This window comes from Aythya fuligula, chromosome 10, assembly GCF_009819795.1.
Source record: "Aythya fuligula isolate bAytFul2 chromosome 10, bAytFul2.pri, whole genome shotgun sequence".
In the NCBI taxonomy this organism is placed as follows: domain Eukaryota; kingdom Metazoa; phylum Chordata; class Aves; order Anseriformes; family Anatidae; genus Aythya; species Aythya fuligula.
The window spans coordinates 14,927,344-14,944,693 of NC_045568.1; the positions used below are offsets into that span (position 1 = coordinate 14,927,344).

A 17,350-nucleotide genomic window follows, 5' to 3' on the forward strand; every position below is an offset into this window, starting at 1 on the left:
AAGCGACCTTACAATCCATCTAAAGGGAGTTCAAGCATGGAACAGTCAAACCTCAAGATAAAATCAAGTTGTATGACATATTTTGGTCACCTAGATGAAGTGAGCTGGTCAAGGAAGGTTTGGCATACAGGCAATTTAACATTTTAGATTTATTTATTATATTTTAGAAGGCATAAACTTCTTCTAAATAGTTATTTTGTCTATTTCAACATTTCTGTGGTACTTCAAGGTATTTGAAGGCTGTTATACTGTGGTATAAATCACAGCCCACCAGCTTCGTCAGTGCCATTGTCTGACATGTTCAGAAAGTAGAACTGTAAACTGAGGCGAGAACTGTACAGTTACTTGACAAAGAGAGAATTATGATGATAAAGTGAAGTTTTGGCTAAAAAGCTGGTACTGCAGATTATCAGATACTGCAAATTCATTGATACAGTATCTATTTCTTTCCCTGCTTCCCCGGTGTTTATTTCTACTCTATATCATCATACACATTTCACCATTTTGTGTACTTTTTCTGATTAGAACGAAAGAAAAGATTTCATTCAGAGTCTTCATTTTTCTTATGCACAGACTTGGGAGAATCCAGCCTGTTACAGTCTGACTAGTATTTGCTGTGCAAATCATCTTTTAATATATTTTTTAGAATAGATTGTAGCAGAAAGGACCATTACAGTTAGCATGGAGCTGGTCTGCAGAATTTATTTAAGTGGTGGAGTTGATCTGAGCTCGAGAAGAGTGAGGAATGTTTGTCATGGTGTGGCTCTTAAACTGCCCCGTTCTCTTGAACAGCTCAGCCAAAACTCTTTTTTTAACCTTTCATATTGCATTTGAAAATTCTTCTTGGAAAGTTTATGTGAAGCCAGGTGATATTTCAGAAGGAGAAATATTATAAAACTGTTACCTTTGGGTACTGCTTGCAAGATTGTACAATTTCTGGCACGTGGAAATGGAAGGGCATTTAAGTCGCATTTGATAAGTAAAGAAGGAAGTGTTTGCAAGGTTTTGTTAGATACAATATATTTTATAAAACAGATACTATACATTTTAGAATAAATGGCAAAGGCATACATTTATCATTTGGGTCTTAAAATGTTAAGTTATTTTAATATCACAATGTAGTCATCATGAAGTTTAGTTAAACTTGTGGGGGTATCCATTGCATTCTTATCCCAACTCAGAACTCTTCTCAGATTTACTTACATTTAATTGCTTCCACTTCTCCTCAGAAACAGATACTTCAAGTTAATTTCTAATCCTAACAATATTATTCTTTTCCCTGGTACACATAGGTTATAGTAAGTATCTGCAATAATTTCACTTTCAAGTATATAAGGTGGATGTATTCCAACACTTCTGAGCATCTTCAACTCCCTTTGAAGGGTTACTCATAAATAAAATTAAACACATCAACCTCTTTCCAGGATCTGTGGGAAAAGGGTAATAGACTGTTATGGTTTGGTGTTTGAGTTTTTATCACATGCTGCTCATGGTTATTATCCTGAGGGATCACAGTCCTGTGAATAAAGGGAGAAGTTGGTTGATTTCACTGGAGGTGAGATTGAACTACAGATTACCATAATGCATGTTAGTAATGTATTAATATTTTTCTGTGATGTGGCTTAAATGAAATGGTCTGTTTTGTTATGTCTGCGTAGTTTTCTCATCACCTGGACATGATGATTTATATGAACTTTTTATCTCTTGCCTCCCTGCTTTCCCAATTATATTCCTGCACATCTCAAACTGGAGACATATTTTAATATGCACAAAATGTGTTCCTAGTTCCACTGCTGTCAACAGGAGCTGACACCAGGGTCAGGATATTGCTTCAGTGTATCAGCTGCATGAGTTGTCATTTCAGCCTGAATCTCATTTACCAACAAGTCTTCGCTAATAGTTTTTGTTCTTAGTTTTTAAGTCCTTCTTGATCACATCAGATTTTTTAGCTATAATTAACTTACTTGATTTCCTTTAGTGCTGTAATGCCCCTAAGATCTTTTCCTCAACAGACTATTTTATGAATTCACTTTTTTTTTTTTCTTCTAAGTACTGATAAAATGACACCCTTGCAGGCTCTCCCTGTCTCCCCCTTCACGCTTTTAATTCATGCATCCTTTGCAGTCACTGTGGAAAATCACCAGCGACTCAATCGTATCGTTATCCTTCTGTTCGTAAAAGAGTTCAGCTGCAGACTCATCCTTGCTTTTTCATTCCAGATAAGAATTATCATATCTCAGGTCTTTTATGGTGGTTGTCTCATAGATTCTAACGAAACACCTGACTAAGGTGTTCCCTGTTTGAACAGCTTCCCAGGACCACCTGGCAAAAGGAGGAAACCTGCCAGTACAGGTGAAAAAATGCCGGCAGTGTCATGACACAAAATAACCATCTTCTGGAGTTTTAAGCAGTCGCATGCTGTTTGTAGGCATGCATGGCAGCAGAGCATTACCAGCCGTGTTAAATATGTCGTTAAATCTGTTTAGTGAGCTTTGAAGCTGTGGTTTTCCCTTTCTTTGTGTGTTTCCTTTCCTCTTCCTGACTTAATTCTTTCTTTCCTTTCATAGGCTGTGATGTATTTCTTTGTTTGTTTGTTTATGCTTTTTTCACCCCCACTATTTGTCTCTCTCCTCTACGTTACCTGCTGCTTTTTGTTTTCCTGCCTCCCATTTCCTTCTCCACTTCCTCTCTCCCTGAACTTAACTTACTCCTCCATGTTTGTTTTGTGTTTTTGTTTTTTTTTTTTTTCCTCTCAGCTCTTTGATGAATGAGTTGGGTGTGTGTTCTCACTCACACACACAAGCAGCGTGTGGTTGTTTGATCACAATCTCAGTCCCAATGCTGCTCCTTGTGCTGTTTTGCTTCCTTAGTTAAACCCCTTGAATTGTAGCATTTCTGGAAAACTTTGTTCTGTTAAAGGAGCATGATTAAAGGAGCTATTCTTGACCAGATTCATCCCTCTTGACTCTGGGTGCCTAATTGAGGACCCTAATTCAGGTGCAGGGTCATCCTTGTCTTGCATGGTCTATGGGAAGAGAAGGGCTTCTTCAAAAACCGTTTGGGACCAGGAGAGACCAACCTGATCTCAAAAGTATCCCTGGCTCTCCACTGAGTGCCAAGGGAACTTTGAATGACCACGCTCCTTACCTGGGTGTCTCAGATTCATAACAGTCACCTGTTTAAAGTTTACAAGGTTTTGAATTCTGTCCTTCTTCTAACATGATGGATTTTCAGGGGTTTGCCCCTAAAATCATCAATGCATCCATGTATAGCACTACGGAAACAATATAATTGAACTTGTGTGCCTTAAAACAAAACAAAACAAAAAAAAAAAACATTCAGCATAGTGGGCTTGTGGAAAAGAATATTCTCTCCACCTCCAGTCCTTTTAAAAGGAGTTTTTCGTCTGTCCCTATTCCTGCTCTCTGACTAATCGGTCTTGTGCACTGAACTGATGAACTGATCTTTCTGCTGCCACTTTCCTCCCTCTGCTGGAATACCGATGCATTCACGACACAGTGCAAAAAAAAAAAATCACTACAGGAAGAAAGTTTACTAAAGGACAGCCTGAGGCCCAGGCAGCAGAAGTAGATCTTGAGTGGGTATGTATAGGAAAAATAAGTTGTGAAAGAGGGACAGGAATAAAACACAACAACAGGTTTGAAAGAGGAAGAAGATCTTTGAAATAAAGGTACCTCTTTGGCTGGCACTTTTAAAGCAAGAGGCACTTCTGAGTAACTTGATAAGTATCAATGTTAGAAACTGAAAATTTGATAATCTATTAGCTTGTTAAAGTACTTGGCTAATCAACAGTAATTTTGCCAAATTAAGCCATTTTACTTTTATGTAATTTGATATACATACGTCAGTAATGATTAAAGAAAAGAGTCATGATGTAGAGCATTAATTAGATATATCACAGTAAAATCTATTGCTATTAAAAGGCAGGTGTTGGTGCTCTATGGCTCTGTATGGACACCCATCACTATTTGCTTTAGGATCAATGTAAAATAAATAATAATAGAGGATTTTTTTTTTGTAAATTTGAGGAACTAAGAATGAAAGAAATCAGTAGTAGATTTTTGTTTTCCTGTCTGGTTTTTACACCATAAAATTAGCTTAGGTTCTGCTCAGAAATTCAAGATTGCTTAGCACCTGACTGACATGTCCCACTGATGTTTTTAGCTTTCATTATAAGTAGTTATTTATTCCTTTATTATGCAAGAATATACTTAAAAATATAGGGTCCTTCATTCATCATTTATCTTTCAGCTCTGGCCCCATAAGCACCTCCTGCTCATGCTGCGACCTAAAATGAAGAGAGAGTCCACCCTTTTGGGAAACTGCAGCTCAGTTAGGAACAGGTGTAACCGACAGATCAGGACCCAGCTCAAGAAGTCGATAGCCTTTGTTAGTCCTGTTACAACTTCCTGCGATAGAAGTTGTTTTTATCTAAATCTTGTAGAGTTTGAGTTATTTTAAGGAATTAGACTTGGAGTGACAGGGGAGAAGAGTTTCCCTCGCTGTTCTGCAGCAGCTGTGCCGTTTTACAATACGTCCTGCGTGTGACAGAAGTTATCGCTGGGGCCGAACACTGAATCTCCTTATAATTACAGCCTGTCCCATCCCCTGCCACGACTGCCCGATGTGTGTTCAGCTCCCTTACAAACGAGGCAAGGCACATCCCTAGCGGGTCGCAGTGCCGCGCTCCCAGGCTTGTATTTCACCCAAAATAGCGAAGCCTAGGGCCGAGCGTGCACGCACACCTCCGCAGCGCTGCAACGGGGCCGTGCAAACCCTTCTGTTTACTGTTTGGCCTGCGGCTGCCTGGTTTTGCAAATACCAGCATACCACCTAGGGGACTGACGGGCAGCCCCCGGTGCTGCCGCCCGCGGTCCCACGCTGCCGGGATTTTTGTGTGGGACGCCGCAGGTTTGGGTCCCAGCGAGCGGGGTGGGTGCAGGGGGGAGCACAGGAACCTGGGCAGCAGAAAGGGTGCAGGGAGAGAGCAGCTTGCGATTAATAAATTAATTGCAATTAATAAAAATCTAAAAAATTAATAAAAATCTAAAAAATTAATAAAAATCTAAAAAATTAATAAAAATCTAAAAAAATCCGTTTATTAAATAACTTAATGGTGCATAATCGCAGAACTTTTAGTGACAGTTTCTGGCCAGGAGAGCATTTTTCCCAAAACCTTCTCATTTTTAGTGCTTGATGAGGGGGTAATTAAGAAGAAAGGCAGGTGGGGCAGCAAGGCTGGGGGCCCGACCCGCAGCCCCGGGACCCGCAGCCCCGGGACCCGCAGCCCCGGGATCCGCAGCCCCGGGACCCGCAGCCCCGGGACCCGCAGCCCCGGGACCCGCAGCCCCGGGACCCGCAGCCCCGGGACCCGCAGCCCCGGGACCCGCAGCCCCGGGACCCGCAGCCCCGGGACCCGCAGCCCCGGCCCTAACGGCGGCGGTGCCGGTGCCGGTGCCCCGGTGGCCGTGCCCTTAAGGTGGCTCCGCGTTTAAGGAGGCTCCGGCGGGGCGGGGCGGAACGGGCGATCCCGGCCCAGCCCCAGGCGGCCCCGTCGCAGCGGGGGGCCGGGCGGGTTCGTTACGCGGCCGTTGTTTTTTTTTTTGTTGTTTTGTTTTTTTTTGTAGGGTCGCCCCATGGAACCGGGGGATCCCCGCCGCTCTTGAGGCAGCGCCCGCCGGCCCGACAGGCGCCTCACTCACCTGAGCGGCGGAGAGGGAGGCAGCGCCCCGCGCAGCATGGGCACCCGGCTCCGGGCCCTCGGGCCGCCGCGCAGGTGAGGCCGAATCCCGGGAGGTGTTGGGGTGGACAACGGGATTTGGGGCAGAACCGCGGGATTTGGGACTTGGAGGAGAGAGAAGCGGGGATGGGGGGTTGAGGGGAGACGCGAACCCCGCGGCGCCACCTTAAGCGCGGCGCCACCTTAAGCACCCGCCGCCTTGTCTCGGTGCATTGTAGCAGCGGAAAGAATGTCGGCGCGGGCCGCGGGTGACGTCAGAAGGGAGCAGCGCACAGCGGCGGCGGCGGCGCCCAGGCAGCGGCAGCGGCAGCTCCGGGCCCGGCCCCGGCCCCGGCCCCGGCCCCGGCCCGGCGAGGGAGGCGCGGGCGGAGGAGGCGGGAGCGGAGCCGGCCCCGCCGTCACCGCAGCGGCAATGGCGGCCGTCGGGGAGCGCAGGTCCCTGCCCAGCCCCGAGGCGATGCTGGGGCAGCCCTGGAGCCACTGGGTCGACGCTGCCAAACTGCACGGGAACGACGGTGAGAGCCCCGCGGGGGGTCGCCCGGCCCCGCAGCCCGGCTGCCGTGCCCCCCAAACCCGTCCCCTTTTCCCTTCCCATCGCACCGCGGCTTGGGGCAGCCCCAGCACGGCACGGCGGGGTCCCCAACGCCACCCGGGTGCCCCAACGCCAACGGGTTCCCTAGCACCGTGCCCCCAACGCCATCCCCTGCCGCTCCTCCGGCCCCACGGACGCCGCTTGTCACCGGGTGCTGTGCTCCCCGACCCCGTCTCGGCCCCACACCTGTCCCTGTCCCCATCCCGGGGGGCTGCGGGGGTCCTGCCGTGCGGTGTCACTGAGCTCTGGGGGTTTTCTGCTTGCAGGGGCAGCGTTAGAAGAAAGTTTCAAGGAATACGGGAAAAATCGAGAAGCGATGCGACTCTGCCGAGAAGGTGAGTGCGGGGTATTCTTGACCGAAAGCACCCCAAGAAGTTTTCCTGATGGTGACTCCTGACCAGAGGACACGCGTGGGGGAGAAAGGAGGCTTCTTGTCAGTGCTGGCGTTTCAGTTTGGGGACCTGTGGCCTGGCAACCAGGGACCTGATTGGCGTTGTTATTAAGTTAACACCTAACCAAAACTCCGGGGTTGAACGTAGGTCACTGATCGCATTGCGTTTATCATGTTTTCAGTGGGATTTTCTTTGGCCCTAAGCAGTCCCGAGGAAGTTGCGTGACCAGGGCCGCTAATATCTTCTCTTGAGCCAGCCTATTTTCACTCGGAATATAATCCGTGCCGGTAGCTGGACGCAGGTCTCCCTCCCTGTCATGTCAGTGCGTTGTGTTTATTTGTTACTGCGAAGCGAGAGTGACCTTTCACCTGTGATTAGCAAAAGCACACGAAGGGCCGGGTTCGCTTCAAAAGTAGCACTGCTGCTTGAGCTTGTAACCAAATGATGAATGACACCGGTAGGGTATGGTAACTGTGTGGCAGGGAGTGGGAAAAGCGGCAACAGCCTGACTTTTGATGTGCAATCTTATTTCTTTCCTTTTTATTTTTTTCTTTTTCTTTCCAACTTCCTAAAACTTTCATGTTATTGTTAGTGCAAGTTCACTTCAGCAGACTTTGTTAGTGAGAAGTGCAGGGTGCAATAGGCCTCACTGCTTTAAATACTAGCTCAGTTACACTTGAGTCACTTATTTGACACTGTTTGAAATGGAAGACTGAGTTTGTAAACTTCGTTTACAGTTGTAGAAGGTGGGACTTGCCAGGGACCTTAGGGGACGATCTGATTCAGCACTTCTCTGTTTGTGAGCTACAAGCAGCAAGTGAAAATTACAGAGGCTGTACCAGTGTGCTTTAAGATGGGGAGGCAGTACAGAAGCTGATTCAAAATGTCTACTTATTGTAGAATTTGTAGCGTTGCTAAAATTTAGAAAAAAAAACAATTATAGGACCAGATTCAGTGGGCACTGGGCTGTAAGAGAGATGCAGTAGAATGCTATGCTGTGCTATACAGAAATGCTTGTACCGTTTTGCCATCACTTTTGTGCGTGTATAAGTTCTTGGGTGTTTGAAAAGCACCTTATTACTTTATTGCTGAGTTCTTGTGTAGTATTTCTGTTGGATGTTTAATTTATTTTTCTGAACTGGCAAATCACTCGTGCTAAAACAACGCTTGTAACAATAAGCACACATTATCCTAGCAAAGATTTTGCTAATAAGGATTTTCAAACATTCTTTCTTATTTCTACCTCATAAAATACAAGCATCTAAGGTTTCCAGTTTTTAAAGATTAGCTGGCAGGGTGAGGAATAATCTTTTTTCTTTTTTTTTTTTTTCCCTGGAGAGAGATCATGAAACTGCTTTTTTTGCATAGGCTGACCACTGAGACACAACTTCTCTCTACTGCCTCCAACCATGTGAATGACTTGTAGGATTATGGCTTGAAGGAAGTTTATAAAAATTAGAAAAAAAAAAAGAAACTTCAAGATCTAGAAGTGGAACTTAGTAGCTCTGTCAGACATCCAACAGTCTTTTTGACTGCTGTATGACATGTGAATGAGACACTGACTTGGCATACACCTATAGTTGGTCTGCAGGGAGCTCAGCCTACAAATTAGAGCAAAAGATAAAGTTGTGCTAATTAAGTGTGCACTTAAAGAACTAGGGGAGTGGCAAAACGTGCTGGCATGTGTATGCATTATGTTATCAAATAAGGTTTTGAGAACATTGTAACTGGTTCCATTTCCCAGGAAGAATTTTGCATTCAAAATTGAGGAACTGACATTTATTAAGTAATTGGGCTGTCTAAACAATGGATCTTAACATGGAAAATATGAATCAAATTATAAATTTTACCAAATCAATAAAAACTTCAAGATTTTTGTCATACCACACAGTATTTATGTAAGGTTAAATACACAACTCGCTGTATAGAGGAAGTTTCTTCTCTTCAGATTGGGCGTTGAGTCAGAGGCCCAACTCGACAAAAGGATTTCAAGGTTATTTAGACTAATTTAACCTTGTATTGCAACTCTTCCAGTTTGCATAAAAGAATTAAATATTCATGGCCTGGAGAGGCAGAGAAGAAGGGAATATGAATTTACAGTCCACTTATTTGAAGCGGGTTCAAAACCAAGAGCTGTTTTCTTTATTTAACAATTGTCAACTTCCAGATCAGGCTCCCACTGGCCTGTACCCACTGGCTTGTAGCTGTTTCCTTTCCCACATGGTCTTTCTCTAATTTCAGTCTTCTGGTGGGAATTAGCTTCAACATCAGTCTGCCTGATGGTGAGAGATGTGTTTCAAACTTTCAGGCAGCGGAGCGTGGATCTCCTGAACGAGGAGTGAGTGTTCTCATTGCCGTAATGCTGTATGGTTAATGTTACCAGCTTGTGTTTTGACGGAAAAGAAGCATGCTTGTTATTCTTTTACAGGAATAAAGGACACGAATATGTAATTCCAGGACATACCTGTAAGCTTTGAAGAGAGGCAGGGTTTCAGGCGTTTGTCACTGGAATTTCCTACTTGCTGATCAGGCAGCTCCTCTCAACGTGCTGGTTGTTGCGAAGCCTGATGAATCCTTAATACCTGTCAGGAATGCCAGTTCCATGGAGGGATCAGGAAACCAAAATTGGTTCAAAGTCTCAAATGCATTTATTATATCAAACCCTTCTTGACATACCCAAGCTTGCATTGAAGTAACAACTAGAAATTGGGTTGTCTTCCCTAACTCCCCGTGTTCCTCTTGTACTTCCCCGATCCGCTGTTCTTATGTGCTTTCTCTTCTGCTAATCCATAATGTACAATCTTTCCTGCTGGGGTCCTCGAAGACCTTCACGAAAGTGAGAATTTCACTGGATGCTTTCCCACATGTCGCTTTCTGAGGCAGTAAGAGTCCATGCTGAGCTTTGATGTAGAAATTAGAACCACGGGAATATGGTACAGGCCCAAAGCACTTGGCTCGCTTGTGGTACGGAAAATCCCCAACAGATGGAAACGAGAAACGGGCATCCTTCAGCATGGGAAAATCTTATTTTAAGGTACACTCTAGGCCTTGCTTTGTCTTCGTACACTGAAATCATCTCAAGACAAACTGCTATCAGTGCACGGCCACGTTAGAAGCAATTGTACTGCAGTTATTTTCACAAGTAGTTCATACGACAGAACTTAGCTCATCCCAGCACTTAATTGCTTGCTATTTGCAAACCAGCTGAAGGTGTGACTTCTCTGCCACATGGTTTGCTGCAATGAATAAACAGAAACAGGTTGCATTATAGTCTGTAAATGCGTTCTAAAATGAGGCAGAAAATCTAGTCATGTTCATTTGTCTTACATTTTAAAATACGACTCACGTTATAGATACGTGGTTCATCTTAGAGATGCAGTAGACATCAAAAGGAGGTTGATGCATTTGTACCCTATGACACTTCCTTTTTTGTGTTAAATTCTTAGTGTTAAACTGTCATACTCTGATTACAGCAAGCATAATCATTTTTCAGGAGATTCTTGCTGCCCATTGTTGGATTTGGTTTGCTTTTGAAAACCATTTTCTAACCTATTCTTGTTGCAAAGATCTTTAAATGGAACTGTGGTTGCAGGCATAGAGTTCATTCACCGTAACTTTGTCAGGCTCCAACAGAGTGAACTTTTGCTTCTTGCAGAATTTAACAACAGGTTGATTCATTTCAATCTGTGGATCAGGAGAGCTTTAAGTAGAAATGATGTGGCCTAAACCTGGTCCTTGGACTGGGGCTTAACCCTCCCATGGTCCCTGAGACTCCCCGAACCAACCAGCAACCCCCCACCCCTTCCAGTAAAGTTTCAGTTGCTACCAACTGTCTCGTACGTTATTCTAAAACCCCGCCCTTCAAGAAATAAACCAAAACCCACAAGGCTGTATTAGGAAGGCAGAGACAGAAAGAACATGTGTGCTCTTAGCAAAGATGTAATCATTACATTTGCAGTAATGCTTCTTAATGTGTGCCACCCCTTTGGAGTGGTTGGGGTGAAAGTCTGTCAGATTGGTGCAATGGTTTATGAAATAATTTAGAAACATAGGTATAATAAGAAAAATGCTAAGGAAGCGATAGCATCTGAGGATGGAAAATAAAATAGTGGGGAAGAGAGATTGGGTTAGACAATATAAAGTTCTTTGAGTGCATGTGTTTTTGATAACGTATCCAGTGCATGCTGAAGTTTTGGGCAGTCTTTACTAGAGCTTAAGCATCTTTTTCTTTCTGTTACACATACAGACCTATTTCTTAATTTATTTTTTTTTAATTGTGAGCCCCTTGGTCCTATCTATATCTAGTGCTTCAGTGGTACTGTCACCACAGTTTACAGATAACTGGCAAGAAAGTACAGGAAGAGGAGGAAGGTGACAGCGATTGCAACTTAGGTCATGAGCTGGGTTTGATCAATTATCGTTGAAAGGCTGTTGCGTCTTGTCTAACAACTCCTTGTCACCCTTACAGCATCCGTAAAGTCTGGTGGTGATGTAGCGGTTTGTACTCGAGGCTCTGAGGTTCCCGAGGAGGTTTGATTGCTCTGTGTGTGTGTGACAGCTGCTTCAGGTGAAGGGGCTGTGGAGGGAGATGCCGAGGAGACAGCTGTGGTATCGTAGGCTGAGGTTGGTTCAGCGATGGTCCCTGATGTGTTAGGTGTGCTCGGAGGGTTCACAGCTCAGAACTGGTGCTGTCTGTGTGGCCGGGTGGCCTGGTACCACTCTTACAGTTTTAGACTATACTTGTCTTACTTAGTAAAGCACATTCTGAATTTTCTGTGAGAGCACAGACTGTCAGTTTTTGGTAGGTGGCTTCAGAAGACTTTGTTACCATAGGGATCTATCAGGAGAGCAGGTGGGAACAAATTCTGTTCAACATCGTAGCACCTGATAGCAGTTGAACTTCTGGTCACGAACAGTGTCCTGGGGAGGCAGAAGGGGGGTAAGAAGGAGGGGAAAAAAAAAAAAAAAAAAAGACTCTATGAACCTCTAGGGCATTCAGCAGACAGCAGAAGCTTTGGGATTTGATTATATTAATTGTTATTAATGGACGTTAGCAGAGCTGTGAGAGTACCGAGAGCGGTGTGATGAACTCTTGTTCTTCTGGAGCCTGTGCTCAGAAAGGCTGAGCAGGGAAATCCAGGGCTGGGCCAGGAGGGCTCCCTGGAAGCATCTTTAGCACATAGACGGACCCAAGGTCTAGAATTTTCCCAGCAGCAGGTTTAATAAATAATTAAAGTGTTGGTGAAACTTTTATTCCAATATTAAGTTGTAAATACAAGTGAGAGACAGCATCTTATTTCAAATTTAAATTTGTTTTTATTCAGCCTTGGGAGGTGCTCTACTGAGTTGATTTTTGTTGTGTTAAATCATGTCAAAGATACTTAGAGGGCTCTATAGTCCTTGACTGCCTGCAAATACACTGTGAGAATTTTTAATAGACTGAAATAAATATTTCAAGGTAGCAGCACAACGTGCAATGCTTCTTTTTTGGCATTCTGCGTAGCTATGCTCAGGCTGTAATCAGATAAATCTCTTCTTCATTTCATTGCATCTTAATTGACTATTTACACGAAGAATTTTAAGCATTTGTGGACTGATTATTGTAAAACAGTTACAAGGAGACTTTAAAAGTGCGTTGAGCTGTTTAAGAAAATTGTAGAGACTTTACGAGAGAGCTTGAAAAACACGGAATTTGATAGGTTGCTAATTGTGAGAATATCTGCAGTGCCTGGCCCTGGTTTTCTTTCTCCTTGTTATTTTTTTCACTTAAAACCAAGTTCTGTTTACAATATTTAATTATTTCTGGTGAGATGAGTCACATGTTATAAATAGAATATTGTGATGTTAGCCTGCAAGTTAGAACTGTGTCATCCTATGCTGTGAAGCAACTTTGCAGGTTTTAGATACTACCAGAGTATTAGACTGTTATTGCAAGGCCTTGGAGACTTCCACTGGAAGTGCAGCTCCAAAACTGCCTCAATCCATCTGTTAAATTCCCGCTTCCTCACATATTTTTTTAAAGAACCTTTGAAATAGCTGTCTATGCACGTACAGCCAGGAGTTCACCCTTATCTACCACTTGTTAAGTTATGTATGATTAGCTAGGTTGTTCCTATGCAGGAGAGTTATGTCTTGATAATAATTGATTAAGTATTGCTTTTTCCATAGTTTCTGTTCTGTATTTAATGACAAACGCTCAGTAAGAGAAGAGCACTGCAAGAAGTATTGCACAGAACTGTGATTTCCATGTGAGCTGGTAACACAACGCTCTTCTAAATAGAGCAGGAAAGACAAAAAGGCTTGGTGAAGGGTACTTCTAACTAAATTGGGTTAAGAGGATGCAGATTGCTCTCTCTAAGGTAACTATTTTAAAAGCTATTTCTTCCATTGCAGGGGAGCTAGAAAAGGAAATGCACGCAGTTCTTACACCTCTTCTCACTATGCATAGCCTATGGCTATAACGGCCAAGTGCCAGCTGGGGTTACGTGTGATCTCATCGCTTCTTAGACAGGAAAGATTTCAGCTTTCACAGATCATGATAATATTTAATTTGTAATCAAGTATTCTAAATAGTATTTAAGATGCTTTAAAAATATTTTCTCCCCTTTTAATGAAGGAAATCATCACTGCAGACTAAGGTGCCTGTCTATTTGATACTCATCATTATTCCCTAAACGTTCTTGGGGTGCATCACATGGATGAACACAGCTTTGTATTTTTACTCTGTTTGTAAGCAGCACTAAAATCTGCTAATTCAAAGTATAACGGAGAAGAGTAGCATGAATGTAAAAGTGGTTGTCATGCAAGGCGAAGAATTTGTTGTAATCAGTGTTCCTGTTGCTAGAAAGCCTCCTGCAATCCAAAGTTGTCCCTGCTTGTGCAGGCTGTGTGTGATGTGAGCTAGGATGGGTGGCACGCTGTCTCTCCTTGTAAGTTGGGTAACCCCAGACACTCCGAGGTGTGACTTCATCAAAGGAGCTTGCACGCACAGCTTTCCCACGTCACTTGGATCGCTAGCTTTGCAAACAGTCGCTTTCCTGGTAAATGTACTAACTTACTTGGCTTGAGTAGAAGAGAAGTAAATACTCAAATACTCAGTTATTTGTGTGTAAACACTGCTGTCAGCCTTTGTGGAATAAGCTGTGCAGTGCTAACCTGCTTTCCCATGAGAAAGATTGTTTATTTACAAGCTCGTTCCGGTCCTGATTTCTGCTGTCAACGATAGCTTCAGCCTAGCTAGCAGACAAACTTCACTGGTAATAAGAGGTGAAAGAGATAATTCGTTATGCCTCCCTTCTCTTCTGCTGGGATTACAGCAGTCAGAAAACTTACGCAGTATTCTTGATCTGCTTTTCTCTGGATAATCAGGACTTTACTTGTACCTTTCATCAGCTACATTTGTAGTGTAATAGAGAAAGCAGCGTTCTCAAATGGCACTCTAAAAAAATGTATACAAAATGATTGAAGTGCCCAAATCCCATAGGGAGCAGCTGTGAGGTTGTAAATCTGTGATGTGCACTTTTTCTTAAATCCAGCGATCGTATGGTTTTATTTGCAAAACAGTTTGGACTATTTGACGTTGGTATGGTTGCCTGAATGTCCTACAGCAGCTTTCATTAAAAGGAAGTTTAGAAGCCTTAATGAGTTAAATTTGAAAAGTAAATAGTAGACTGAATGCACAGTAAATGGGATGTTTGTTTTCCTTTACACTCACATTCCATTATGTTTTGGCCTTCATAAATGCAGTTTTATGTGTGCAGGGCTTTTTTTTTTTTTCACTGGTTGCATAAACTACATAGTATTTGTTGTCAGTGGGAAAACTGGAGTGCTGCCAGCTTATAAAGTGGTATCTGGGGATGGGAGCTCTTGTCATGAGCCACTGAAGTCAACAAAGGTTTTGCTTGTGACCGGAGCGAGGACTCGGGATCAGGTTATTGGGCTCCGCAGGCGAGAGTTTGCGATTTTAAGACAGCCACATTCACTAGAATTTTGTGATCAAACAAGCAGTAGAGAAGTACTTTGCTATGCAAACATTTTAATTGTTCCCCCCTAGACGTTGTAGCCATCGCTTTGTCAAGGTGCCTATAGCCTGAATGACACCCTCTGGCCTTGGGCTCAGGCTAAAACACAGCACCAGATCTGCATCAGTTTCCACCTAGGGTGTGGTTCTGTGATCTGCTTTCTCCCGGCAGTGCTGCTTAATGCAGCCCCTCCGTCTCTGCTGAATGAACCATTTGTGAAATAATGGTTGCATTCCAACTTTGAAGTTGTTTTCCAAAACATGATGGTTGCTTAATGAAGGAAAAATAACTTTTCCAGCACGTATTTTGTTTGGTAATCCTAAAATCCATTGGGCCATGCTTGACTGTGTGTCTTTTCAGAGTGAATCTGATCTAAGTTTTTCTTTGACTGCCTACATGGTTTTATCATATAGTAGATCTCGTATCTTGGTTATCTGTGAGAGTGTTAGAGATGTTATATCAGTGAATAACTACGGTACAAATCAGGATTAGTTATAATACATGAGTCCGTTGTTAAAAGTAAACAGCAAGTAAGAATTAGTTTGCATTGTTTAATGGTTAGTATTAGCTATTTTTTAGCTAATGACTGAAAACAAGTTGTTATGTCAGAAAACTAAGTATTAGAAATGATTTTTTTCTCTGAAATTCCTGAGGTAGTTCCTGGTAAGTTTGTGAACAGGAGGGACAGCATTCGAATCTAGGTTACTGCTGAGGAGGACTTGGTGTCACCTATGTCTGTCTCTTATCAGACAGATGTTGCAAATGATGCCAAAAGGAAAAAAGAGACATCATCTGTATGGTATAGGTAAATGCAAACCATACCAAATACACTTCTAAACGAATCCGTATTGGTGTGGGATATCCAGAGATTTGTGTTAACTGACTTTATTTTTGGTGGATATGTCAAAGGAATGAAAATTGTGCCCAATAGTTGGACAGTGTGTGTCAGATAATTAAGACAGCCTTGCAAAATCATTTGGAAAGCAGCTTTCAAAATAAGACATTTTCCCAGGAAATGTTAAAATTGTCTGTTTTGTTCCTCTTTAATTAAGGTTACTCTTGAAACGTATTAAAGTAGTTTAACTTGCTTCGTACAGCTGGAAGGCTTTGTTGGCCTTTGGTCTGTAAAGAATATAATTCTGGTTTTTAGGTTGCTCTGCTAGCTAATTTTTATTTTTATTTTTAATATAGTATCTGTGTTTGAGTGTCTATGTTCTGCTCTGCTGGGAGAGATCACAGTCATCCAGTTCTCCCTGGGACTACGTGGAAATATTTGAGAGGAAAAGCTTAAACAAACCTCCTGATAGGCAGCATTTACTTCCAAAAAATACTTTAAAGGTGAATTTCAGTGGGAAAATTCATTTTCATGTCTGTGTAAGTTGTGCTGACCCAGAGCAACAGTCTAGAAATCGTGCTTGTTACGAAGCTCCTGTTCCATATTGCAGTTCATAATTTAGAAAGAAGTTTTGAGCCAAAGCGAATATATCTGTATTGCTTACCCAAGTTAGTGTAATACATGCTTATGCAACAGATTGTAAATTTTTGGTCTAAATACTCTTTTTCTTGGCTGAATGATTGAAGGGGGACTTTTTATTACTGAATCTGATCCAGGACTTGGGGAAATCCGTTGTCTGAAGTGCACCTGGTGCAGTTTGTGTCAGGTCGGCGGGCTGGCTGGAGCCCTCACCTGTGCTGGGGCTCCTGCAGGAGCTGCCCCGATAGCCAGCTGCCTGGTTTGTGGGGTCTGGCCTTTTTAGGGCTGCTGTGCACCATGGAGCGGGGACAAAGAACCCAAAACATGAAGGCCTCTGTCTGGGAAGTGTCCCTCTGGTTCCCCAGGCAATCAGCTCATGTCCTGAAATGCAGGGGCCCGCACCGCTGCGTCGTTTGCTGGGATCAAACCAGCGAGTCCCTTCAGTCATTCCTGTGGCCTGAACGTAACGATCTGAAGCGCTGGCTTGATAGCCTTGGAGATAAGAACGCTATTTTTATCCGCCGAGTAGGTAGAGCACGGGAGAAGGCAGCGAAATGCTGAGAGCTGGCTGTCACTGTGCTCCTCCGAGCCTCGTGTGTGACTGCTGGGGATGGAAAAGGATTTGGGGTGCGAAAAGGATTTGGGGGCTGCCCTTCTCTGCCACCTCTCCAGGATCCTTGGACATGGCTGTGACCGTGTGCCGGGCTCCTCTGTGTGAAGGCGTGAGGGTCTGTAACACCATCAGAGGCTCCCCGTTGTGGGGAAGGCAAGGCAGGGGGGCTGCATGCCGGCAGCTCCAGCTTGAGGGGAGCCCCCGGGGGTGTCTGTGCCCCCATGCTGCCCTCGCTGTGCTCCTGTGGTGTCTTTCCTGGGGTGCTCAGCATGGTGGCAGGGAGCAGGAGCTGGGAGCCTGCTTTGGGAAGGTGGCCGTGTTTGTTTTCAAAAGCCAGAGGCTGGTAAACTCTACGCGTTTTTGAGGGTGTCAAAGGAGCCTGTTTACCTTTCAGTTTGCTGTTATCTTTTAATCTCGTTCACCGTTGTCATCCTGTGTCATCTCTGAGCTGCTGCACTCCGGGCCTCTCTAATGCTGGCTCCGTGTGCTCCTTGCTG

General features: G+C 43.9%; 1 protein-coding gene across 2 annotated transcripts in view; it reads left to right on the forward strand.

The window, feature by feature from the left end:
- The window catches only part of ATXN7 (ataxin 7), a 78,788-nt gene that overhangs the window by 17,072 nt on the left and 44,366 nt on the right, over positions 1–17,350 (forward strand). For both annotated transcript variants that reach the window (XM_032193923.1, XM_032193924.1), the window contains exons 3-5: positions 5,649–5,797; positions 5,980–6,276; positions 6,620–6,688. In XM_032193923.1, the coding sequence (XP_032049814.1) occupies positions 5,991–6,276; positions 6,620–6,688 (355 nt within the window). In that variant the 5' untranslated portion in view covers positions 5,649–5,797; positions 5,980–5,990. The remainder of the gene's footprint in view (positions 1–5,648; positions 5,798–5,979; positions 6,277–6,619; positions 6,689–17,350) is intronic.